The 26,159-nt window shown below is 36.9% G+C and overlaps 1 protein-coding gene across 1 annotated transcript in view; it reads left to right on the plus strand.

The window, feature by feature from the left end:
• HERC3 (HECT and RLD domain containing E3 ubiquitin protein ligase 3) overlaps nucleotides 1–26,159 on the plus strand; it is a 116,211-nt gene that overhangs the window by 19,805 nt on the left and 70,247 nt on the right. Inside the window, 4 exon segments of the mRNA XM_020988306.2 lie at nucleotides 20,149–20,308; nucleotides 22,093–22,169; nucleotides 24,461–24,682; nucleotides 24,841–24,932. Coding sequence (XP_020843965.1) covers nucleotides 20,149–20,308; nucleotides 22,093–22,169; nucleotides 24,461–24,682; nucleotides 24,841–24,932 — 551 coding nt within the window.

Here is a 26,159-nt window from a genome sequence, read left to right on the forward strand (position 1 = left end):
CCTTCTAGCCCAGATAGTCCAGCAATGTAGATATAAGAAAATACATACCTGTGCACCCAAAATTCACTCAAGTTTTTCCCCTACTGCTTCATCATGATGGGGTGTGGAGTTGAATGCCTCTTCCTCAAGCTATGCCAATGGATTTCTGTTAGGACCTAGTCAGTTGGAAGAACTCTAGGAACCAGGTTAGTAACAATTTATATGGACATATAGTAGCTATTTGTGGGGCTAACTTTATTTCAAACAACTTATTAAAAAGTTGGCCAGCTGGTGATTAACCTTTTTTGACTACATCAGCTTATGAAGGCCATGTAGGAATTGCAATCTTTTTTAGTAGATGGAATAACCACATATAGCTCTTTGAAGTAATAAATGTTAGGGGCAGCTAGGTGGTGCAGTAAATAGAGCACCGGCCCTGGATTCAGGAGGACCTGAGTTCAAATCCAGCCTCAGACACATAACACTTGCTAGCTGTGTGACCCTGGGCAAGTCACTTAACCTCATTGCCTAGCCAAAAATAAATAAATAAACAAATAAAATAAAATGAAGTAATAAATGTTAGAAAAAACATAACTATATGTACATATATTGACATAGACCATTCCTTCCCCTACTTTTGCTCTCTCTCCCAAATAAAAGACCCACCACATTATTAAGCCCTGAGGAATTTTTAATGCCACTTTAGGTACCTTGCTTGTATTCCAGGATTCAAGTTTAGCTTATGACTCATTTGTGCTTGGACCGGCAACAATGAGGCTTATGATTGTTTTCATAGACATAGCAAAATGTTAAGGTCTCCTCCCAAGCTCAGTGGCCAACTTATTTATTTGAAAATTTGCTCCACTTTATCTCTTCTCCTCATCCCACTCCTTCTCCCATCTTTCCTCTCCCTTCCATCTCCATTTCCACCCACACAATCTATCCCAGAACATAGAGATTTTTTCGTGCTTCAGGGAATTATCAAATGGTTACTTGACATGCTTTTATCTCATTGATATGGGTACTCTTTACAACAGTGCAGATCGGAGTTGTCAGACATGTGACTCACAGCACTCTGGAAATGGATAAAAATGTAACTGGGGAAATATATAAAAATACAATAAAACAGATAAAGTTACATTTTCAAACTAAGTCAATATGTAGCCCTCAAAGATCCTTTTCTGTACAGATTAGTGACCTGTTTCTATTTAAGTTTGGCACAGTGGGAGTTTTGCTGGTATAATTTGACACCTCTGGTCTACATCATAGTTCAGTCACACCTTCCCTCTCTTACTTGTCTGAGCTCTTCAGTAAGATGTCTTCAAGAGTCCTACCCTTTAGGTCTCTTTGATACTGGAGTACCTCATAATATAGTCTGTCAGTCTCTTATCCCTTACTATTGCTACTTGACTGGTCTACCTCCTTTTCTGGTCAAATGTATTTGTTTATAGTCATTACACCAAATTTTATACACAATTCTTTATTGATAATATGCCTCAAGGATCAAATAAAAACTCCTGTTTGGTTTGTGTTTAGTCATTTTCAGTCATGTCCAACTCTTTGTGGCCCCATTTGGGAGGTTTTCTTGGCGAAGATACTGTAGTGATTTGCCATTTCCTTCTCCAACTCATTTTACAGATGAGAAAATTGAGGCAAACAGAGTGAAATGACTTTCCCAGGGTCACATAGCTAGTAAGTGTTTGAGGCCAGATTTGAACTCTGGGAGATGAGTCTTTCTGACTCCAGGCTTCTTCTTCTTCCTGACTCTATGCACTATGCTGCCCATGGCATTTAAAGCTCCTCATACCCTGACTACTTCCCGTTATCTTACATCTTACTCATCTATATGAGTGGTCTCTGATCCAGCTATACTAGCCTGTTTGCTTTTCTTTGAGCATGACAATCCATCTCCCATGCCTTTTCCTCTGTATTGGTGTCTGGAATGCTCTCCCCCTTTATTTCTACCTCTTGGTTTCAATGGCTTCCTTGAAGGATTAGCTCAAATTTCACCTTCTAGGGGAAGCCTTTCCTGATTCCTCTCAGTTGCTAGTGCCTTCCCCTCTCACATTACCTCCACTTAACCCTGTTTGCCTCAGTTTCCTCATCTGTTTATTAATTGATTAGCTCACCTTTAACATGACATTTTTTCCTTCTGAATCAGATGCTTTTTTATAGTCAACAAGTGACAAGTGTAGTATTTGTATTTCTGTGGTTTTCAGTTATGTGACTGAAGATATGGCTTGTACACATATAGATTATTCTTGCAATGAATTTGTAGATTACTCAATATAAATGAACACTAAATCAAAGCTAAAGATGATTTAATTGTAATAACTGACAGTAACCATGGAGAAGAGATAAGAAAATCTCCATCCCTCCTTCCTTTATTTGTAGAGTATTGCATGTGCTGTCAAACATGGTGACCACGTGGGTTAGCTTTGCTTAATTGTTTTTCTTTGTTACAAGACAGTGATTACACTTTGATAGGAGAAATACCCAGGAACGACTGTGCTGGGATTTCTGAATGCCCTGTTAAAACTGAAAAAGAAAGAAAGATGTCATAAGACTTGGAAAAAATAGGCATATGGCTGAAGTTAATGACGTTTTCTTAACTGTCTTTTTGGATAGTAATAAAGTGAGTAGTAATAAAGTCTGTGATTTTTAGAAAACTTTATTTTTTTCCTAAGCTTAACTACACAAAGGGCTTTTCCAAATATATAGTAGAACAGAAAAAGAGGACTGTGCATAAAACTACAGAGCTTTATTATATATTACAGAGCTTTTTCTTTTTAGGTATGTAAGTTCCACCTGTAGCTTTCAAAACTGTCTTGCCTGTTTGTGTTGCCTTCTGGATTTTTTTTTCTTTTCTCTGAATTCTAAAAAAAGACTTTAATGACTCTCTTTTTTTTTCCTTTTTGTTGTCATGTCTCTCTCCTTTGCCACTCCCTGACATTAGAAAAAAAAAAGCTCTCTCTCAATACATACATACATACATACATACATACATACACACACACACACACACACACACACACACACATTTCCCCCAATAAAATGCATTTCTTCATTGGCTGCTTCTGAAATAGGTTTTTTCACCTTCATCTTGAGGCTATTACCCCCAGGCTTCTTAGGAATATTTTTTTCTTCATCTTGAGTGTATAACCACCTGTCTGTCAAAGACATGGATACCATGTTTCATCATCAGTCTTTTGTAATTGTAGTTGGTCATGGTATTGATAAGATTTTTCGAGTCTCTTAGTGTGATTTTTTTCAGTTGTTTGGTATCCTCTCTTTCAGATATCTTGAGAACCAATAGCATAGCATCTTTAAAATTTCAAAACCAATATGTTCCCTCCAGAGTTCTGTAATAAGAAAAGAATGTGAAATCAGGTTAAATTAAGGCTTGCAAAACAGGAGAGTGAGACATTAACAATTCCAAATGTAGCCTATATTAGCTTTATCACAGAACAGACCACTTTCCATCTTGTCTGATTTTTCTTCCTTTTAATAATTTAATAATAATGACAAGTTGTAATAATTTGTTCAGCTACTCTCCATTTGACATTGTTGGTTTAAAAGGCATATGCAGTTTAGTGACTTTTGTAGTATAGCTTCAAATTGCTTTCTGGAAGGGCTGTATCAATAATTCTTGGCTTGTCAAGCATTATAGGACTTGTTCTCTTGCAGTTTCTTAAAAGGTGTTACTTTCCTTTTTTAAAAAAAAATCTTTGCTATTCTTAGGGGCATGACCATGAACCCCAGAATTTCTTTAATTTGTGTTTCTCTAATCAATAATTTAGACTATTTTTTCCATATGACTACAGATAGCTTGAATTTCTTCCTTTGAGAAACTCCTTGATCATATCCTTTGACCATTTATCTATTGGAGAATGACTCCTGTTCTTATGTATTTAGATCAGTTCCTCATATGTCTTGGATATCAGACTTTTATCAGAAAAAATTGCTGCAGTGTTTTCCCTTTCCCAGTTCATGGTTTCACTTCTAATTTTAATTGTAGTACAGAACTTTTTCAATTTTATGGAATTAGAACTGTCCATTTAATTCTGTGTTCTTCTCCCTTGTGTGGTCATGAATTCTTCCCCAATCCAGTTGTAAAAGGTATTTCCTCCCTTGTTTTTCCAATTTATTTCTTTTTTAAGTTATGGATCAGTCTAAGCAATTTCTGCTTCACAGTTTTTGTCGAACAATCAGTCCTTAACCCCAATAGTTGGGGGATCCCTGAGTTTATTGAGCACTTGTTTGTGATGTGTGTTTGCTTCCATAGGTTCTGTATGCAATGTCCTATTGGGCTACTTTTCCACCCAATAGTTTTGATGTTTCATGCTTTGTAGTATAGTTTGAAAACTAGTGCAGCTAATACTCCTTCCTTTCCATCTTTTTTCTTTATTTCCCTTGAGATTTTTTACCTTCTGCTACTCTAGATGGATTTTGTTACTGTTTTTTTCTAATTCTGTAAAGTAATCTTTTGGTAGTTTGAGTGGTGTGGCATTGGATAAGTATATTAACCCATGTAGTAGTATTATACTGGCACGGTGTAGCCCTTAAAATGAACATTGCTTCAATTATTTATGTCTGTCATTAATTGCATCAAAGAGTATTTTATGTTCTCTCGATATCATTCCTGAGCATCTCGACAGGTACGCTGCCGCATGGTTTGTATATTCTGTAGTTATTTTGAATAGAATTTCTCTTTTTTCTCTTTCTGATGCTTTTTGTTGGTACCACACCCAATATAGTTTTTTAAATATATTGTTCCTTTGCTGAAGTTATTAAGATTTTTATTTGACTCACGCTTTTCTAAGTAGATACATCATTAGCACAAAGCAGCAACTTTGTTTCCTTTTTGCCTATTTTATTTCTTAAATGTATTTTTCTTCTTTTACTGCTGTATCTAGTGTTTCTAGCACTGAATGAAAGAGTAGTAGTGATAATGAGCATTTCTTATTGGAGAAGGCTCTAGCATGTCTCCATTACGTAGAATGTTGACTCACCATAAATCCACTATCTGATAGGGTCCGCGAGAAGGGACTCACTGGAACATTAGGGGCTTGCCTCTCTAAGAACCTCAAATTGTTTCCCTTTCCAGGGGAGTCCCAACTCTTAGAGCTAGAGGCCTGTGTGGTGCTTCGTGTGAAAGTGGAACCTATTAGAAAGGGGAATAGAATTGTATCAGTTTTGTAATGTGTGTTCTCTAGTACATTTGGAGTGGGGAGGTCCTAGCAGAAAGATTACTGCAGGGTTTAGAATCGAGGGACCTAGGGCCAGCTAGGTGGCACCATAGGGGATAGAGTACTAGTCCTGGAGTCAAGAGGACCCGAGTTCAAATCCGGCCTCAGACACTTAGTAGCTGTGTGAGCCTGGGCAAGCCACTTAACCCTGTTTGCCTCAGTTTCCTCATCTGTCAAATGAGCTGGAGAAGGAAATGGCAAACCACTCCAGTAATCCCCTGATTGCCTTGCAAAAAAGAAAAAAAAAGAATCAAGAGACAGAGTTTAAATCCCAGTTTGGACAATTCATTTCCTCTTTCGGCTTTAGTTTCCTCATCTATAAAATGATGGGGTTGGCTAAGTGATTTTTCAGCTTTAAATCTTTTGGACTATAAACTGCAGTGATAGGGATGGATTGTGGGGAACTAAGACGTTAAAAGAAATCAGTTTTCTTTCTTATTTTGCCTTCATTCTTGTCTATCATTTCCTTAATTCAGAAAAGGAACTGGTTAATGGCATACAACACTTCTTATTTATATCAAGAAATCAAGGACCATGTATGTTTCTCCCTAACTAGCATGCTTAACGCTTTCTTCTTTCATCATCATTGTATTTTGTATGTCAGAAACCTGTGCTATTTCTGTACTTATTATGTAGAACTCTAGGTCATTTTGATCTTTCTTGGTGTGCTTTTTAGTTTTATATTTTCAAATTAACTAAATGTGGAATTCATTTTTGAAAACGGTTTAGTCTGTCTGGAGATCATTTGAGGTATTTTTTCCAGACATTCTACAGGGAAAGGAGAACAAGTGAGTGCCCTGTTATTTCTCAGAATCCTGCTTCATGGTTCTGCTATGTAGAGATTTGCCTAGTTTTGCTTTGTGCAAGTTGTAACTCTTTTTTCAACATTTAATTTTTTAAATTTTTTCCAATTACATGTAAAGATAGTTTTCAGCATTTAATTTGTAAGATTTTGAATTACAAATTTTTCTCCCTCCCTCTCTTCACACTTTCCCCTCTCCAAGACAGCAAGCAGTCTGATATAGGTTACACATGTACAGTCATCTGAAACATATTTCCACATTAGTCATGTTGTGAAAGAAGAATCAGAACAAAAGGGGAAAACTGTGAGAAATAAAAAAAAACCCAAAAAAGTGAAAATAGTATGCTTCAATCTGCATTTAGACTCCATAGTTCTTTCTCCGGATGTGGTTAGCATTTTCCATCATGTGCCTTTGGAATTGTCTTAGATCATTGTATTGCTGAGGAGAGCTAAGTTTATCATAGTTGATCATTGCACAGTGTTGCTGTTAATGTGTACAATGTTCTTCTAGTTGTGCTCACTTCACTCAGCATCAGTTCGTGTTAAGTCTTTCCAGGTTTTCTGAAATCTGCTGGCTCATCATTTCTTACAGAACAGTAATATTCTATTACATTCATATACCACAAGTAAGTTGTAACTTCTTGGAGGTACACAGTGGTTCCAGAATACATCTGTGAGAGTCAGCATACAGTTTAGAGTAATCAATACCCTTTCTATTTCTTATTATTTTGTAATTTTAACAATATAGATTTTGTAATAATAGAAACTATGCAAATATAGCTGTAGTTTGTAAATGACTATAAGCTCCAAATTGAGATAATTTAAGATTTAAGACAAAAGTTAATTGAGGCAAAAGATCAAAGGACAGGACATTGTTATCAAGGAAACACTATATCCTTTCTAGTTGAAGTTTGTAAGAATCCATAAACCACGGATGAAATTAACTGATAAATTACAAAAAGTGGAGACAGAGTCTCTGAGGATCTGCATTCAAGTACCAGTACTTATTGCTTGTGTGAATTTTTGCTAGTCACTTAATCTATCTGGGGTAGTGAGGTGGCACGGGGATGGAGCACTGGGCTTGTAGTCAGAAAGTCAAGAAGATCCAAGTTCAAGTCTAGCCTCAGATACTTACTAGCAGTGTGACCCTCGGCAAGTCACTTAACCTCTGTTGGCTTCAAGCTTCATCACCTATAAAATGGTGCTAAATATTAGCACCTAGCTCCCAGTATTGGTGTGAGGATCAAGTGAAATAATAATTTTAAAGTGCATAGCACAGTGCCTGGTATGGAGTAGGTGCTACGTAAATGCTTATTCCCCTTCTTCCCTCCTTGGTTACCTCATCTTTAAAACGAAGGGGTTGAACTAGATGATCTAAGGTCTCTTCCAGCTCTGTGTCTATGAGACAGTGAGTCAAGACTATTTTATCAACCTAGATGAAGTATTTTAAAGTCATTTGTCTCCCTCTGTCCCCACCAGCAAACTTTCAGTGTTGGACAATTCTAATGGAAAAAGAAGTTCTGTTCATTTTAGTGGTTCCAGTTCAGGCTTAATTAGACATTTACTTTTTGTTTTTCTTATTTTGATATTCTTTTTACTAGAAAGCAGAAAGATAATATGGCAGACTGCCATTCCTTTGTAATTTTAAGAAGCAACATGCAAAGAGCACTGGAGATCTGGGTACAGATCTGGCTCTCCCACTAATAGCTATGTGGTCTCAGCCATTTCACTCAACCTGTCAAGGCCTCAGTTTCCTCACTTGTAAAAGGTACCTCTATCATCTCTAGAGGTTCAACTCTCATTTAGCCTTTTGGGTGCCAGTTGTAACAATCCTTGTTGACCATTTCTGGCTGAACTTGAGTTCTGAGCTGCAAAGAGCTAAGCTGACCAGGCGTCTACACTAAGTTTAACATTAATATGGTGAGCCCCAGAAGGTGGGGCCAAAAGAAGGGGCAAAATGGCACAGGTTGGAAATAGAGCTGGTCAGTGTTCTCATGCTTCTCAGTGTGACCAGGCCCTTGAATGGTCTCTGTACTTCCATCCAGGACAATATAGGGAGATTGTCTTTTAAAAAACAAAATTAAAAAACTACCTTAATTAAACTATTATACATTAACATGTAAAGGACATGTGATTTCATTTGGTGTGGGAACTCCCACTCCAGATCTTGATCCATTGGTAACTTAGAATTTTAGTAAGTTGCCTGAATTTCAGCTCACAAGAGTGAAGGGATTGGCCATCAGGCTCCAGATTGTACCAGAGGGGGGCATTCATCACATTTCTTCCTAATGTCAAGTTCAGCAACCTTCCCATCCACTCCAGCAAGTTCTAATAGCATATTTTGATTATTTTAAAAATACTAATTAAATTATGTCATCCTGCATATCTTACTATCTTTAATTCAAGAGCATAGAATCTTCTTTATCCCTTTATCTTGCATTCTCTCTGCCCCACCTACCCTTCCCTATACAGGTGCTTTTAATTTTCTGTTTGACTGAATTGAATTGTTTGGGTGGGGAGAATTGCAGTTTTTAAAATATAGATACTATGTTCAGATTCATGGATAGGCAAGAAAATGTTCAACTGTGGTGCACTGGGGATGGCCAGATTTGTACTTCTAAGAATATGGCTTTTGTGTTCATGTATTATGTGGGAGTTGTTAATGATGTTTGTATACATTCACTGCAGTGGCTTATTTATACATCACAGTGCATTATGTTTACATACATTCTGTTCAAAGAAGGTACAAAACAGCCATCCCATTGAAGGAGACTTTTTTCAGTATGCTCATCAAAATTTAAAAATCAGTGACATAACTAATTTCCAACTGTAAGGCAGAAGTTACAGTATCTTGTGGAGAATTTAAATTGTGGTATTTTGAAGGATTTAGAGCTGGAAGGGGCCTTAGAGATGATCTAGTCCAACCCCCTCATTTCTTTTTTTTCCCCTTTTTTTCTTTCTTTTTTTTAGGCAGTTGGGGTTAAGTGACTTGCCCAGGGTCACACAGCTAGTAAGTATCAAGTGTTTGGTCTGAGGCCGGATTTGAACTCAGGTCCTCCTGACTTCAGGGCCAGCACTCTATCCACTGCACCACCAAGCTGCCTCCCCCCCCTTTTTTTTTTTTTAGAAATCCCCTCATTTCACAGTTTGAGGAAACTAAAGTCCAGAAAATGCAGTGACTTACCCAAGCACATGTATGCTTGCAAGTGGTAGAGCTGGGACAACCCTGATCTTCTGATTGTAAATTCCAAGCTTTTCAAATCTCAGTGCTTTGTTGTTTGACTCTTACTTACCCCTCAACTTTAAATCATTGGCCTTTTCTCTCTTTGTTTTCATGATTTCATCTGGTTTAATAATTGAGCAATCCTTTATATTAGTCTGCAAGCGTGACTGGGCTGGGTAACCAGAATGTAGTCCTCATCCATCCAAACGGATTGCCTGCCAGTGCCAATCCGGGTCTTCTATGTCTAGTGAAGTTGATTTCACTTTTTAATACTTTGAGCTTACAGAGTACAGCTATGCCTTAGGAATTTTTATTTGGCCAGATTAAATAAAGTTGCTTGTAAATTCTTTTTGCATTATCCACCCTCCCTGCCCCCAGTTCCAAGGTCTAGTTTACATGCCAACTATTTTGTGAAGCTTTTCTCTGTTCCTCAGTCAGGAAATAGCCATTTTTGTTTTAGAATTCTCTATATTTTTTTTTTCTCTCAATGTATATAAAATATATATTTGTATAAAATATATTACATATTTAAAATATATGTGTATATATACATGTGCATATGTATAAATGTATGCACACATATACACATATGGCACAAATTCTAAATAAGTAGGAGCCAAGCAATGGAGCATTTCAAGGAAAAACACTGAATTTGGAGTGAGTAGATCAGGGTTGCAGTCCTAGTTCTTCCAGTTACTAGTATGTATAATCTTGGTCATGTCATTATATTTGTGATCATATTTATATTATGACTGACCAGATTTCCAATAAGCATCTCAAACACAACATGTCCAAAATGGAACTCTTTATCTTCTGCCATAAATTTGCCCCTCCTTCAAACTTGCCCATTTCTGTTAAGGGTACCCCATACTTCCTTACCTAGTTTCTCTACTTTTTAGTATCTTTAACTCTTCTTTCTTCCTAAGTTTCCTGCTCTCCATATTCAGTAAGTTGCCATATCCTCTCTTATGCAGACTGTTGTAACAGCTTCCTAATTAAACTAATGATTTCTAGTCTTTCCACTTTCAGTTCTCCGCAAGAGCTACCAAAATAATTTTCCTAAAGCCTAAGTGTGACCATATCACTTGAACACAACCTTTTGGTGGCTCCCAGTTGCTTTGAGGAAGTGTGTTTGGACCCTGGTCCACTTAAAGACTAGGTTCTGGAAAGAGTAACTAGTTATACTGTAACAGATATCTAACTAAGGACACCTTAAACTAGATGTATTTACTTTCCACTATACGCTTTAATGGCGATTAAATAGTTGCTAGGTCAAAAGTCTTAAAAGGAATTGCTTTTAACATTGTTGAACATTTATTAAGTTGTTCCTTATGTTATTAGCATTTATTGTGTTGTTCTTTGAGGTCAGGGATAGTTTTATAATGTTTGACATTTAAGCTGATACTTTATTTTTTTTAAAAGACCATGTTTTGTTGACCTCTGCATTAGCCAGTGACTAGGACATAGCAATAACTCACATTTATACAGTACTTTTAGGTGCTGAACAAATACTTGGTGAACTGAATTGAACCTCTAACTTTAACAGGCCCATTTCTTGTAGATCATCCATAAGGGAGAAAATAGAGACATTTTTCTCAAAATGTCCAGGCATCTAGAGGCAAAGTTACCCTCAAACTTTCATTTCTGGTCCTTTGTAAGCTGATGCTTTAGCTTTAAGGTTTACAAAGCAGTGAACATGTTATTATCTCATTTCAATAACAAGGGTGAGAAAAGGATCCCAGCTATTGGGGAGCTCATTCTTTGACAAAAAACGCTGGGAAAACTGGAAAGTAGCATGTCAGAAAGTAGACATAGGCCAGCATCTCACATCATAAACCAAAATAAGCTCAAAATTGGTGCATAATTTAACGTAAAGAGTGACAGAAAAAAATTACTTGTCAGAGGTCTGGGTAGGGGAAGATTTCATGACCAAACGAGATAGAGAGAGAGATTCACAAGAGGTAAAAGGGATAATTTTGATTATCTAAAATTAAACATTTTTGCACAAACCAAACCATTGCAACCCAAATAAGAAGAAAAGCAAGAAACTGAGAATAAATGTCTACAGCAAGTTTCTTTGATAAACGTCTCAATTCTCAGATATATAGAGAACTGAGCTGAATTTATAAGAATAAGAACCATTCCCAAATTAATAAATGTTTAAGAGATATGAACAGGCAGTTTTCAGAAAAAGAAATCAAAGCTATTAATAGTTATATAAAAATGATCTAAATCATTAATAATTATAGAAATGCAAATTAAAATAATTCTGAGATACTCTAAAATAATTACACTCATCAGATTTGCTAAAATGACAGAAAAGGAAAATGACATATCTTGGAGGCAATGTGGGAAAATAGGTTCACACTAATTCACTGGTAGTGGAGCTATGAACTAGTCTAGCCATTCTAGAGAGCAATTTGGAACTATGCCCAAAAAACTATAAAACTCTGCATACCCTTTGACTCATCAATATCACTATTAGGGCTATACCCCAAAGAGACCAAAGAAAAAGAAAAGGATATATATATATATATATATATAAGTGTGTGTATATGTGTGTGTGTGTATGTGTGTGTGTGTGTGTGTGTGTGTGTGTATTTATAGTAGCTCTTTTTGCGGCAGCAAAGAATGAGAAACTGATGTGATGCTCATCAGAGGAAGAGTGGCTGAACAAGTTATATTATATGAATGTAATAGAATTCTATTGTGCCGTAAGAAAATGATGAAAAACCTGGGAAGACATATATAAACTGATACAAAGTGAAGTGATCAGAAGCAAGAGAGCAATTTATACAGTGACAGCAATTTTAAAGATAATCAACTGTGAAAGACTTAGCTATTCTGATCAATATAGCGAACCACTACAATTCCAAAGAACTCATGATGAAAAATGCTGGACCCAGAGTATGGATTGAAGCATACTTTTTCTCTTTCATTCCTTTTCTTTTTTTTCAACATGGCTAATATAGAAATATTTTTGTATGACTTCATATGTATAATGAGTATTGTATTTCTTGCCTTCTCAGTGGGTGGGAAAGGAAATCAAGGGAGAAAATTTGAAACTGAAAATAAAATAAATTGAATTAAAAGCCCCAATACACCAAGGTAGGTCTACCGCAATTATTATCCTAGAGATTGAAATACTTTCCTGTGGTCAAAAAGCTAGTAGGCATGGAGTAGAGTTTCAAACCAAGGTCACTGCTGATGTCCGGGTCTGGTATTCTTTCTACTGTATCCTATTGTTTGTGTATATTTTCCCAGACTAAATACAATGCCTTGCATATAGTAGATCCTTAATAAATGTTTGTTGAAATGAATGAATATGTATTGAACACGTATAGGCTTCTCTGTTTACAGGGTTTTATAATTCTGGATCCAGATAATAGATCAAGGTGAGCCTGGTACTAGTAGTGATTTGTTGAGATTCTAAGGAGAAATTGGAAAAGTTGCTCTTTCTCCTACCCCTGTGTGACTACTTAGCTCATATACTTTCCTCTACCCCCTCTTCCCTTTTTTTCCTTTTCCCTCTCCCTCTTCTCCTGCCTTTTTGCCTCCCTGTCTCCCTATTTCTTCCTTTTCTCCCATTCCTTGCCTCTCTCCACCTCTCTCCTTTCTGGAATCTCCTGGTTACTTGGCCAGTTTTTTCACAAAGCATCACGGTGTAGTGTATAAAGCTTTAGGCTTGAAAGTAGGAGACGTGGGTTTGAATCTTGCATCAAACTTACTAGCTATATGGCCAAATGAGTCATTTAACCTGACAAAACTTCAATATTTTTGTCTGTGAAGTAAGGATATTAATATTTGCACTATCTACCTCATATAGTTGTTATGAGGAAAGTATACGGTGCTATGTAAATGAAGTTGTTTTCATTTTCCCACCAGCTTGCCATATCTCTTTCAAATTTAATTTATTCAAAAATCTATTCATTTGTGTATTATTTTTTCTGTGAGATTCATGTAACTCTGAGAGAGAACATTAGTGTTCTATAATTGTGTTGCTATCTGTGTCTTTTTGCAGCTCAGCATTTCTTTTATGAATTTATATCATGCATGTTTATGATTTTATGAATTTTTCATGTGCATTTAATAATGACATTCTTTAAACATAATGCAAATTACCTGTTTATCCTGCACATTTTTATTATTTTCCTTGTCTGTCATGATCACAACTCTTGCTTTTCTGAATCTCCTAACGCATAGTAAGGGAGAGAGATGTGGGGGGCAGGAAGGAAAAAAGAGACAGACAGACTGACACATAGGCCCTTAATAAAGGTTTGTTGATTTTGTTATTATTTACCTTGTAAATATTCAGCTTTTATTACTCCAAAAGGATTTTGATCTTTCCCTAGCGCTTTAAGGTAATCTTTTGGTAGTTTGATTGGTGTGGCAGGGAGTAAGGATATTAATTAGGAGACTTTCATTATACTGGTATGATTTTATAATTATATTGATAGTTCCCGGGGTGACTTGGTAGCTGGATTGCCAAATGTTCTGTACACTTTATAGTTATTTTGAATGAAATTTCTCTTTCTATTGCTGTTGGGTTCTGAGGGTAATATGAAGAAAGGCTGATGATTTGTGCACCTTGATCTCATGTTCTGCTCCTTTTCTGAAGTTATTGTTTCTTTTAGTTTTTAAGAGAATATGCTAGGGTTCTCTAAGTACTTTATCCCATTATCTGCAAAAAGTGATCATTTTGTTTCCTCTTTGCCTGTATTTATTTTCTCAAATTCTTTTTCTTGTGTTACTGCTATGGGGGTAACATTTCTAGAATCATACCAAAGAATAGTGGGATAATGGATACCCTTGCTTTACTTCAAACTTTACTGTAAAGCATTTCTCTATTATATACAATTCAGACTCTTGGTTTTAGATGTATACAATTTAGCATGTTTGTTTTGTTTCATACTGTTATTCACAGAAATGAGTATCGTATTTTATCAAAAGTTGTTTTGCCATTAATAATCTTTTATGTTTCATAATAATGAACTAAATCTGTATTCCTGGCACAAACCCCACCCTGGGCATAGTATAAAATATTTTGCTGTGTTGCTATATACTCTTTGTGATTTTGTTTAAATTTCTTTGTTTTCATATCCATTATGTATATTGCTGTAAGGCTCTCTCTGTTTAATCTCTTCATCATTAAGGTATCAACATTATATTTGTATTATAGAAAATTTGGAAGGATGCCTTCTTTTCCTAATTTTTTCAGACAGTTTAATATTGGAATTGATTGTTCTTTTAATGTATGATAGAATTCATTTGCAAAAGGGCATATTTTCTTTGGAAATTCATTTATGGATTTTTCAATTTCTTTGCCTATATCAGGTTTTACAAATTTTTTATTTCTTGTTCTGTTAATGTGGGTGTTTTCTATTTCATAAATTTTCATCCATTTGTGTTGTGAGTTTTCTTAGCCTATAATTGGACAAAATAGTTTTAAATAATTTCCTTGATTTCTTCTTCATTTGTAATAAATTTTCCTTTTTTATATTTAATCTTGGCAGTTTTGTTTTCCTTTCTCCTTTTTAAAATGAGACTATAATCTACATCGCAAATGTAAATTTAAGTGCCCCCCCTCATCTCTGGTCTTATTTCGAATTCAGTAGTTTTTTGCTTTCAATTTTATTCATCTCTTCTTGATTTTTCAGAATTTGTTTTGATGTTTAGAGTTTTTTTTTTAATTGTTGTTTTGGTGTGTTGCTTTTTTGGTATTTTTTTAAAAGTTGCATGCCCAATTCATTAATTTGTTTTCCATCTTTTGTTGATGAATGTATTAGTAATATACATTTTACCTTAAACATAACTTTTGCTTCATCCCAAACATTTTGTTAGGTTGTTTCATTGGTGTCATTTTCTTTGATGAAATTATCTATTGTTCCTGTGACTTTTTTGTTGACCTACCAATTCTCAGACATTAACTTATTTAGTCTACAATTAACTTTTAATCCTTGTTTGAAATGCCATTTGTTGAATATAATTTATATTAGTTGTAGTCAATAAAGGATATGTTTACTTTTTTTGGTTTTCTGAATATTTTTTGAGGTTTTTAATGCCTCAGTGAATTTTGTAAAGTTGGCATGCAGATGCTATGCACAGATGAGAATATTTGTACTCCTTTTTTTCCTCCTTCACTAACGATCATTCTAAGTTTTTGAAAATTGCATTCAGATAGTTAACTTTTTGTTATTTATCTTTTTGTCAGATTTGTCTAGGTCTGAAAGTGGTACATTGAGGTCAACAACTATTATAAATTTACTCTCAATTTCTCCTGGTAAATTGATTACATATTCCTTTTCCTCTCAATCTCTTCTTTTTTTTTTTTTTTTGGTTGGGCAATGGGGATTAAGTGACTTGCCCAGGGTCACACAGCTAGTAAGTGTTATGTATCTGAGGCCAGATTTGAACTCAGGTCCTCCTGAATCCAGGGCCAGTGCTCTATCCACTGTGCCACCTAGCTGCCCCACTCAGTCTCTTCTTAACTCTTTGTAGTTTGGCTTCTGACTTTATCAGTCCACCAAAAGTGTTTTCGTTTTGTTATTTGTTATTAATTCATTATTGAAAATCTCTTAATTGCTGTACCTAATAGAATATTCTCAATCCTCATCCTTCTTAACCTATCTGAAGCCTTTGACACTATTGATCACCCCCTTTTCCTTGATATTCTTTTCTCTCTAGGTTTTTGTGACACCACTCTGTCCTGGTTCACCTCCTACCTATCTGACCACTCTTCTCAGTCCCTTTTGTTGTATTTTCATTCAGGTTAGCCATGGCTGTCCCACAGAGTTCTGTCCTGGCCCCTTGTCTATCTCTACACTCCTTCACTTGGAGATTTCATCAGCTCCCTTGGATTTAATTACCACCTCTGTGCTTCTGCTAATCACTTCTCCCTGTCTTGTTTCACCTCTCTGCTGAACTCCAATCTTGCCTCCATCTGCCTTTCAGACATCTTTACCTGGATGTCCAGTAGATAGCTTAAACTCATCAGGTCCAGAACTGAACACATTATCTTTCCTCTCTGTCACTCAAGGTCACAACTTAGGTGTCATCCTCAATTCCTCACTCTTTCTCACTTGTATCTAATCATGTTAAGTCTAGTCGTTTTCAACTTAACATCTGTCATAAATGCCCCTTCTTTCCTCTGACCGCAATGGTGCAGAACCTTATTACTTCACACCTAGACATTTTCAACCACTTACTGACTGGTCTCTGCCTCAAACCTCTCCCTTTTCCAGTCTATTCTCCTCTTAACTGCCAAATTGATATTTCTAAAGCTAGTTCTAGCCATATCACACTCCTGCCCCCATTCAGTAAACTTTTACTTCCAAATCAAATATCAAATCCTCTGTTTGGCTGTTAAAGCTTTTCACAAGCTGATCCCTTCTTGCATTTCTAGTCTTTTTAAACCTTGTACCTTTCCTCACCTATTTTGAATCAAGTGATATTGGCCTCCTTGCTACTTACTCCTTGTGCACAACACTACTGATCACCTAACTCTGCACATTTTCGCTGGCTGTCTCCTATGCCTGGAACACTTTCTTACGTCATCTCCATCTCCTGAATTCCCTGGCTTTCTTCAGGTCTCAGCTAAACTCCCCTGTTATTCAAGAAGTCTTTCCTGATCTTCCTTAGTCTTTGTGCCTTCCTTATGATACTACCCTCACTTTATCCTGAATATATCTTGTTTGTATATTGTCTCCCCCATATGACTGTGAGCTCCCTGAGAGCAGTGAATGCCCTTGTCACTCTCTGTATCTCTAATTTTTGTTTTTGTTTTGTCTGAGATAATAGTCGCTACTTCTGCTTTTTAGAGTTTGGCTGAAACATGTTAGATTTTGTCACATCCTCTTATTTTGATTCTCTGTGAATCTTTATGTTTCAAGTGCATTTTTATAAGCAATTTATTGTTATAGTCTGATTTCCAGTCCATTCTGCTCCCCTTTACCTTTCCATTCATGTTAAAGGTCGTGATTGTAGGTTGGGTATTTTCCATCCTATCCTCTTATTCTCATTCCTTCTCAGTCCCTGAACTGCAAAGAAAAAGAGAGTGGTAAAATAGAATGAATGTGCTAAATATTTGTGATCCATAAATAGCATATTCTCGTTCTTTTCATTGCCCCCTTTTTTAATTCGTTGCCCAATTGCAGATCAACATTATCCTTTTTCCTCTTTTCTTTCTCCCTTTTTTCTTCCATTTATCCTCTACCCTCTGAAGTCGTAGTTAGTTTTGCTCATGACTAATCTCTCCTTAACTCTACTTTCCCTCTTAAATTCCCTATCTTCCTGCCCCTGACTATTTCCTTGTTGAATTTAATGTATTCCTACAGCAAGCTCTTTGTGTTTATGTTCAACCCTTCTTCGTCCATTTCAGATGGATCGAGTCTTGTGACACTCATTTCTCCAAACCTTTTTGTAGCTTTGTCTTGTACACTCAGATTAGGTGAGAAAGTATGCTACCTCTTCCGTAGTGTATTCTTCTTCCCTTTTATTTCCTTTAACATTCACAGCCCATAAGAAGTCCAGTCTCTAGCCTTCTACCTTATTCGTTTCCCTCCATGACCCTCGAAGGCGTTCTTAGGGGACACATTTCTTGTTTTCCTGTGAGAATGTAAATAGTTCATCATCACGTGGTCCAATGTTTTCATGAGAGAGTTCTCCTTAGCTCTTGTTTTTTTCTTCAAGAATACTTGGAAGTAGCCATTTAATAGAGGGCCATTTCCCCCCTGTAGGGTTATTTTTTTTCTTTTTGGATGGGTTATTCTTTGTTTTAATAGTTTGCCTTTTGGAAAATTCTATTCTAACCTCTTCTATACAACTAGGTGGGGCAGTGGATGGAGTGCTAGGCCTGGGGTCAGGAAAACTTATCTTCCTGAATTCAAATCTATCTTAGAAACTTTTTAGCTTTGTGACTCTGGGTAAGTCACTTAACCCTGTTTGTCTCAGTTTCTTCTTCTGTAAAATGAGGTAGAGAAGGAAATGACAAACTGCTTTTCTTTGCCAAGAAAACCCCAAATGGGGTCACGAAGTCAGACATGACTGAAAACTATTGAACAGCAACAGAAAGCTCTTCTACTTACTCTTTTTTGAGGTTGCTGCCGAATCTTGCATGATCTTGACAGTGGCTCCTCAGTACTTGGACTTCTGGTAGGGCTGAGATTTCCTGCCGCTGCTTCCATAACGTACTGAGTACTGTATTCTTCAAAGCCTTCAAGGTCAGCTAGTCAGAGGTCAAAGCAACAGCTGCAGAAAGCAGGTGTTCCTAGCCATCCGTGATCTGAGCTGGAGCCCTGTAGATTCAACTGCAAACCCTTGGTTTTGTCTGACTGAGGCTTCCACTTCAGGCCCATGCTTTTCCAATTGGACCTTTCCCTGGTCCATGAGGTTTATAACTGCAGACTCAAATTTCCCCGTCTTGGTCTCTGACCTACCTGTAAGTAGGCTTCCGTTTGTTGCATTTTGGGGGCCACTTCTTCTGGATGTACCCCTTCCTTAGTGTCCACAGGGTCGGGCTGCTGCTTGTGCAGATCTGACCTGGACAGATAGGCTTTTTGCCTTTTTTCCCTTTGTGTTTCTTCATCACTCCTCATTCCGGGGCAAATAGCTGTGTGTGAGCTCAGCTGTTGTACTGCTACTCACTGGGCTGTTTCGAGTCTGATTCCCTCAACTGAGGTGATACATACTTACTGTCTCTTGTTTCATGTTCATCATCCCTGGCCTGGACAGAGGCCAGTCACTTTACTCCTTTAATCCTCAGTTTCCTCATCTGTAAAATGGGGACAATAACATTTGTACTACCTGCCTCATGGGGCTATGGTGAGATTTTGTAATCTTTCAAGTTCCGTATAAATGTTAGGGCAGCTAGATGGCATGGTGAATGGAGAGTTGGACCTCTAGTCAGGAACACCTGTGTTCTAATCCAGCCTCAGACACTTACTAGCTGTGAGACCCTGGGAAGTCACTTGACCTTTGTTTACCTTAGTTTCCTCATCTGTCAAATGAGCTATAAAGAGAAATGGCAAAATCACTGTAGTATCTCTGCCAAGAAAACCCCACAGGGGGTCACAAAGACTTGGACAAGGCTGAAATGGCTGAACAACAACATAAATAATACAATTATTATTACTGCCTGTGAATTCATCTTTCTGTCCTGTTCGTCTGTATGTCCCCTCTGCCAATGCTGGTCTGCAATTCTGCCAACTGTTCTGCGATTTACAGCCTTGGAGAGTTGCCTATAGTACTGGGAGTTTATATAACTTAGCCAGGGTCACCTAGAGGCAGGGTCTGAACTCAGGCTACCCTGGCCTTTACTACGCCATGTTGTCTTTTCTTGTTTTCTTTGTGTTTTTTTTTAATCTTTAATCTAATTAGCTCTTTTTAAAGCTATGGCTATAATATCAATGATTAACTATCTACTATGTTCCAGGCATCATCTCTTTCAATTGCTGCTTTCTCCAGTCCCTATTGTTTAAGCCTCCATCAGGCTGCTGAGATGAAATGAGATGAGATGAAAATTGCTCATTCTCCAGGGCCTAATGTTTTTGGTTGTTAGCACCTGCTTTTCCTGTAATTTTAATTCTGTGTGGAGAGCAGTTTAAATAAATCAATTCAAGCACTTTGGCTTTTTTTTATTGGATATGTTAAGGAAGAGGGAGGCCCTGTTTTTTTTTTTAATAGAAAATGCTTTTAAATAATTGAAGTGTTTATTTCAATTTTTTTGGTGAACCATATTCCAGAAATTTTTGGAGCTAAATTTAAAGTTCTTAATATAGAGCACAGTGGTTGTATTTTTTCTAAAAATAATATTGCCTGGGGGGATAATGATCATTTTAATGTCAGAAACACACACAATTTCCATTTTCTGTTTGTTTGTTTGTTTGTTTTTTTCTTAGAGCAAATTGGAGCTTTGGCAGATCAGCACATAGTCCATGTTGCTTGTGGCGAGTCGCATAGCTTGGCCCTTAGTGACCAGGGACAGCTTTTTTCTTGGGGTGCAGGTAGTGATGGACAGCTTGGACATACAACTACTGAAGATTCTGTTGCAATACCCAGGTAAAGTTCTCCCCTAAAATATTAAGGATGTCCAGAAATAGTTTTAAATAGCCACACTGTTGCTAGAAAATTTTTAAAGTTTTTTTTCCCATTACCTCTTTTCCTATGCTCAGATAACATCTTACTATGAAACGTTCCAACAAGTCAACCTTTCTTCCTTCCTCCTTCCTCTTTTCTCCTTCCATCTCCTCTTTCCGTTTTCCACCTCCTCCCCCTGCCACCAAAGAAAGAGATTTTTCTTTTTGAAGAGAGGGGAAGAAGAGAGGGTCCCTTGATTCACCTAACTGAGGACCTTGAGACCTATCCTTTTCTCAGCATGTAGCGCCTTATTTTTGATTTGTAAAAAATGGTAAGTTAAATGAGGATTTTGTGTGTAGGGGAAGACATGAGAGATGACTTGGAAAAGATGAAACGGTTAAGAAGGAGTGAATGCTAGAGAAAGGAGAAGTACTGTTTGCATTTTAAATTCAATTTATAGAATTTTAGAAGGGTGATTTTTAAACAATTTATTTTAAAAGCATATACAGTTTTTTTACATGTAAAACTTTGAGTTGGGGCAGCTAACGTGCGCAGTGAGTAGAGCACTGGCCCTGGAGTCAGGAGGACCTGAGGTCAAATCCATCTTAGACACATAACATGCACTAGCTGTGTGACTCTGGGCAAGTCACTTAACCTCAATTGCCTTGCAAAACCAAACAAAATGAAACAAAACAAACAAGCGAAAAACAACTTCAAGTTCTAGTTTTCGATGAGATCTGTTGTCTGAAAGGTTAGTAAGAAGTGTCCTAGGGATGATTTGAGTCATATTTATGTCACAATTAGAATATTATCCCTAGATAAGGTCATTGGTTAATGGTAGCTACAAAGGGACATTTTTTCCTTTACCATTTGTACTTACCATTTCCCCTTACTATTTCTACTTTCAGCTGCTCAAGGCATGGCAAAGTTGGTAGGGATACATAAAGTGAGTAATGACTTTAAAAGACCTTTTGCCGAGGATTGACACTCACAAGGAATCACTTGTAATAGGGGTCAGGAGTAAAAAGAATGATTTTTTTAAAGTGAGAAAACAGATTTTTGATATTTCTATGCAAATAGTTCCCCCCTGCCAAATCTGACACGCCAGATATTTTTCACCCCCCTAGGATCAGTATCCTTCCAAGTCTTGACTTTGTACCTAATGGAGGTACGTAGTAAGCCATCAACTGTCTTCATTCTCATTGATTTACATGTAATGGGGATGAACAGTCCATCCTTTTTATGTTATACAGATTACAGATGTCATACTTTGATGTCATACAGATTTTAAGATAGATAACAAGTAGTATTTTTTAGGAAACCTAAGCCCCTATCTAAGCATATGACTGATGTCCTTTTTACCATTCCAGCTGTACATTTCATTTAGCTTATAGGATTGTGTGGTATCTGTTATTTTTAAATTGTTTATAGAATAAAATTTATCTCAGTAGTTCACTCATTTGTCCTTAAGTTGCACATAATAAGTGAAATAATGGAATTGAGGTAAAATGGATTTTAATTCAGAATCAGTAGATTCTTTCCCTGGAAAATAACAGCTTGATGAAAGAAACAGTATAGTTGCAACAAATTAGACTGCATAGGTTAAAAGAAAAAATGGTATATTTCAGTACTATATTTTATCTTTTGATTTTAAATTAAAAATTATTTTTATGATGGTTTTATTTAGTTGAGATCCTGATATTAGGGCATATCTGGTAATACTGTAATCCAATTTTGTAAATGAAATCTATATTTTTTGGTTTTAGGTTAATAAAGAAACTGAACCAACAGATGATATTGCAGGTTTCCTGTGGCAACTGGCACTGCATGGCTCTTGCAGCTGGTAGTGTAAAATTAAATGTATAGTAGTTTGACATTGTTTTTTGGGTATTTTCTGTGTATGTGTGTATGGAAAGAATTTCAGCTCTCATTATCCGCCTCCTCCCCCTGCAAAAAAAAAAATAAGAAAGTGACTGAGAACATGTTAATAACTGTGACCCTTATGTCTGTTTTCCCATATCAACAAAAATTTTTTTTGTGAGGATTTATACACTTCTCTAGGGCATCCTTGTTTAAGGGATGAGTGGAAAACAGGCAAACCAAGTGATACCGTACAAGAGACCACATCTTTGCAATCGTATAATTCATTAAGAGGTGCAAAAATGAGTTAACTTTTTAAATTGTGAATTTTTTTAAATTTATGGGATAAAACAAGCATTTCCATAATATGGTACAATAAAAAAAGATAATTGCAATCAAATTTGTAAAACAAGTTAACTCTTCAAAGAGCATTTGATTTGTGCAAGCAGCCATTTGATTTGCAAAATACCAACTGAAAGATTCTTCTTCATTGAAGTGTCTGTCAGGCATGTGTAAAAATTACTCAAGATTCCTTAAAAGATGTAACAGCAGAGATAACTTTGGCTGATTTTCAGATGACTGATGTTGAGCGATGTCAAAAACCAGGAGATATATGCTTACCAAAGGTGTTTGACACTGTTGTGGCAAATGTCCCACATAGTTTAAATGGAAAAGGGTGAGGTCAAACAAATACTTGTTTTCAGATGGCGTTGTGCTTGTTGATTGCATCCAGACTCAGAATATTGCAGAGCTCCCCAAATTAGATTTTGGTCTCAACATTGGTGCTAGAAGAAACAAAGGATAAAAAAGTCTAGCCAGACTATAATGGGCAGTTGGAAGGATGATCTGTAGAACTGATCTGTTAGCACATATCTTGCACAGATGTGAGCTTGAAAAATGGTCCCAAAAGTGAACAGGACCAGGAGATTTGGCTTATTGCCTTTGGTAAATCATGCAGTCCTCTAATGACCCAAAGTTTCTCTCAAGAACACAAAGGTCTAATTTCTAAACAACAACATTATTCCATCCCATCAACAATAATGGATTATTCAAAAATGAGGAAGTGGTCATAGATTTAAAAGGATCAGTCATGGGTGAAGACTGAGGGGCATCTGATAGTCTGCATTAACCATTGGTACTCCTCAGTTTCAAGAGATCTAAGGGAATTTGCCCAATTTGTTGGACAAATTGATGAAATCACAGATCCATTCAGTATTGAAGCATTGAATGTATTTGTGTGTTCCAGCTTATCTTAGTGGAATCTTTGTGAGCATTTGCTAGGATCAGCCTGTCTTTTTGTGGGGTGTTTGGGAATTTCCTCACGTTCTGTTCAGTTAACCTACCATACCTTTCCTTGGTGGGTAAATTATAAAAGAATGTACATTAGAAGTACATTTAACATGTATATCTTAAATTGTCTTTAGGCAGGATTATATTTTTTCTGTTTTATTTCTGTTATTACCACTCTTATCCTAGTTATTATACAATACCATATAGAGCAATAAATAAAACCCTGAATTGTTTGTAATGAAGCTTATACTTACCACCTATTCTGCTAGAGATATCACAGGATGTTAGCAGTCTATACTGAGTTTACTAAATAGCATGTAAAAATAGCCTATATACCATGTGACTTTGTCTCTCCACAAGTTTTAATAGCCTGTGCATGGCAGTAAAACCTTATTCACATCTGTCTTAATCACTGTTGGTCTTTACCAATTGTGATAGGAGCAGTATTCTAACCCCTTTCCCTCCCATTCCATAAGACTAGTTTTCCCTAAAAGGTATTGAGACCATCCTGGAGATTTGGTTGGCTCAGGAGAATAAAGGCTCAGTCTATTCACATCTTCATCACCTGAGTACAAAATACCTACAAAGAGTCCGGGTGCTCTTCCTGATACTTGGCTAGATCATGAAAGTCAGCTCAGGCAAGGGATCTTCCCCCAGCTAAATCAACTTGAGGTGTCTTCCATGCCTATCTTTTCTGAATATACTTCTGCTATGGTTAGGTCAATCTTCTTTTGTTAACTGTTAAACACCTACAAATGTCTCATTTTGTTCCAGTACTGAAAATAAACTACTGGACTGAGTCAGGTCCAGCCCAATAATGAAAATTTTGTTCTCACAATTTTTGTTCCTATGAAGTGTCTCCACTCTGTTCTCTCCTCTTTAGCTGGGGGGATAGAGGTGGAGGGGGGAGGGTTTCCACTTGACTCTTCATCCAAATGGAATTAAAATTCTGCTGTGCTGATGCTAATTTGTACTTTCTTCCAGATGGGCAGTTCTTCACATGGGGACAGAACCGCCATGGGCAGTTGGGCCTGGGAAAAGAATTCCCTTCCCAAGCTAGCCCCCAGAGAGTGAAATCGCTAGAGGGGATCCCTCTGGCTCAGGTTGCTGCAGGAGGGGCACACAGCTTTGCCTTGTCTCTCTCAGGAGCTGTATTTGGGTGGGGAAGGAACAATGCTGGTCAGCTGGGACTCAGTGATGAGACAGGTTTGAAAACTTTTCACCTTTCCTTTAAAAAAAAATAGAAAAGTACATTGCAAAAACCCAAATCATTTTTATTGTGGTATAAAATGGGGTAGTTGTATTTGTATTTAGAATTGGATACTTATGATTAATTAATTTTTGTCTTTACATTCCTATTGTAGATCGACAATCTCCTTGTCATGTGAAACTCTTACGAACTCAAAAAGTTGTTTATATTAGTTGTGGAGAAGAACACACAGCAGTCCTCACCAAGGTAAAGAGGCCCTGAAATGCTATTTGTAGTGCTTTTTCCAGAGACAAATTTGATGGTTTTAGTCCTCACATTCTTATTCTCTCTGCATAGAACTACATTTTCCCCCCAAAGAAATACAAAGAGTGATTTTGTTTCTTCTGGTGTTTTCTTCTTTCCTCTCAGACCCTTGTAATCTTGTAAATTCCTTGTGTAACACTAGAAATTCCAATTTAGCATATACATTCAAATGTATACAAAAATACACTTCTTTTTGTGATTTTTATACAAATGTTTTTATTTCAAAAATATTAGCAAAATTGTGTTTATGGGAGCTAGCATGGAGGATGTTTAGAGCAGGTGCGGGGAACCTTCAGCCTCAAGGTCACATGTGGCTCTGTGGATCCTCAACAGTGGCCCTTTGAATCCAAGTTTCATAGAAGAAATCCTTTTATTAAGGTTTGTGAAGTTTGGATTCAGGGCTGCACTTGAGGACCTAGAGAGCCACATGTGGCCTCAGGGCTGCAGGTTCCCCCTCTACCTCTGGTTTAGATCATTATCTTCAGAGCCAAAAAGACCTGTGTTCAATTTCTGCCTCTAACATATGTGTCCCTGGGCAAGTCACTTAACTTCCTGGAGCTCATAGCAGCTGTTTGAAACTATAAATGGCAGAGAAGGTGCTAATTTGCATTGGTACAGGGAGTTTCTGCACGAGGCATTCCCTAAATTAGGGAAATCACAGGTTATGAAAAATTTATTTAAAAAATCATTGCTGATTTTCTTGCTACTAAATGTAGTTTACTCTTGAGGCGGGGTGATAATTTATCTGCAAAGATCGTGTGCATTTTACTATACATTGTTTACGCTCTTAGACTGAGCTCCTTGAGAACAGGAACTATTTTTGCCATTCTTCATATCCTCAGCATTATACACATAGTAGGCACTTAAATAATACTTAGTAACTGTTAGAATGGGCTTTCAGAACCTCTTCTCTTATAGCACGATTACAGTTATGACCCATCCCACACAGGAAGTGTAAGCCTGTCCATTTGTGTGATATCTGACCTAAACCCTGTCTCTCTCTGGGCTGGTTCACTCATCCCAACCTGTCCTCACCCTGGCAGGTCTGGGCTTTTTTCCCAGAGTGGGGAGGGAGGTGTTGCTATGGCATCAACTATAAGGCTACAACTCGCTGTTTTCTCTCAGGAGACTGGGAGGTAGAAAGGGGAGGAAGAGGGGAGAAGTAATCTT

This window comes from Phascolarctos cinereus, unplaced genomic scaffold (genome assembly GCF_003287225.1).
Source record: "Phascolarctos cinereus isolate Bilbo 61053 unplaced genomic scaffold, phaCin_HiC Scaffold_9;HRSCAF=440, whole genome shotgun sequence".
NCBI lineage: Eukaryota > Metazoa > Chordata > Mammalia > Diprotodontia > Phascolarctidae > Phascolarctos > Phascolarctos cinereus.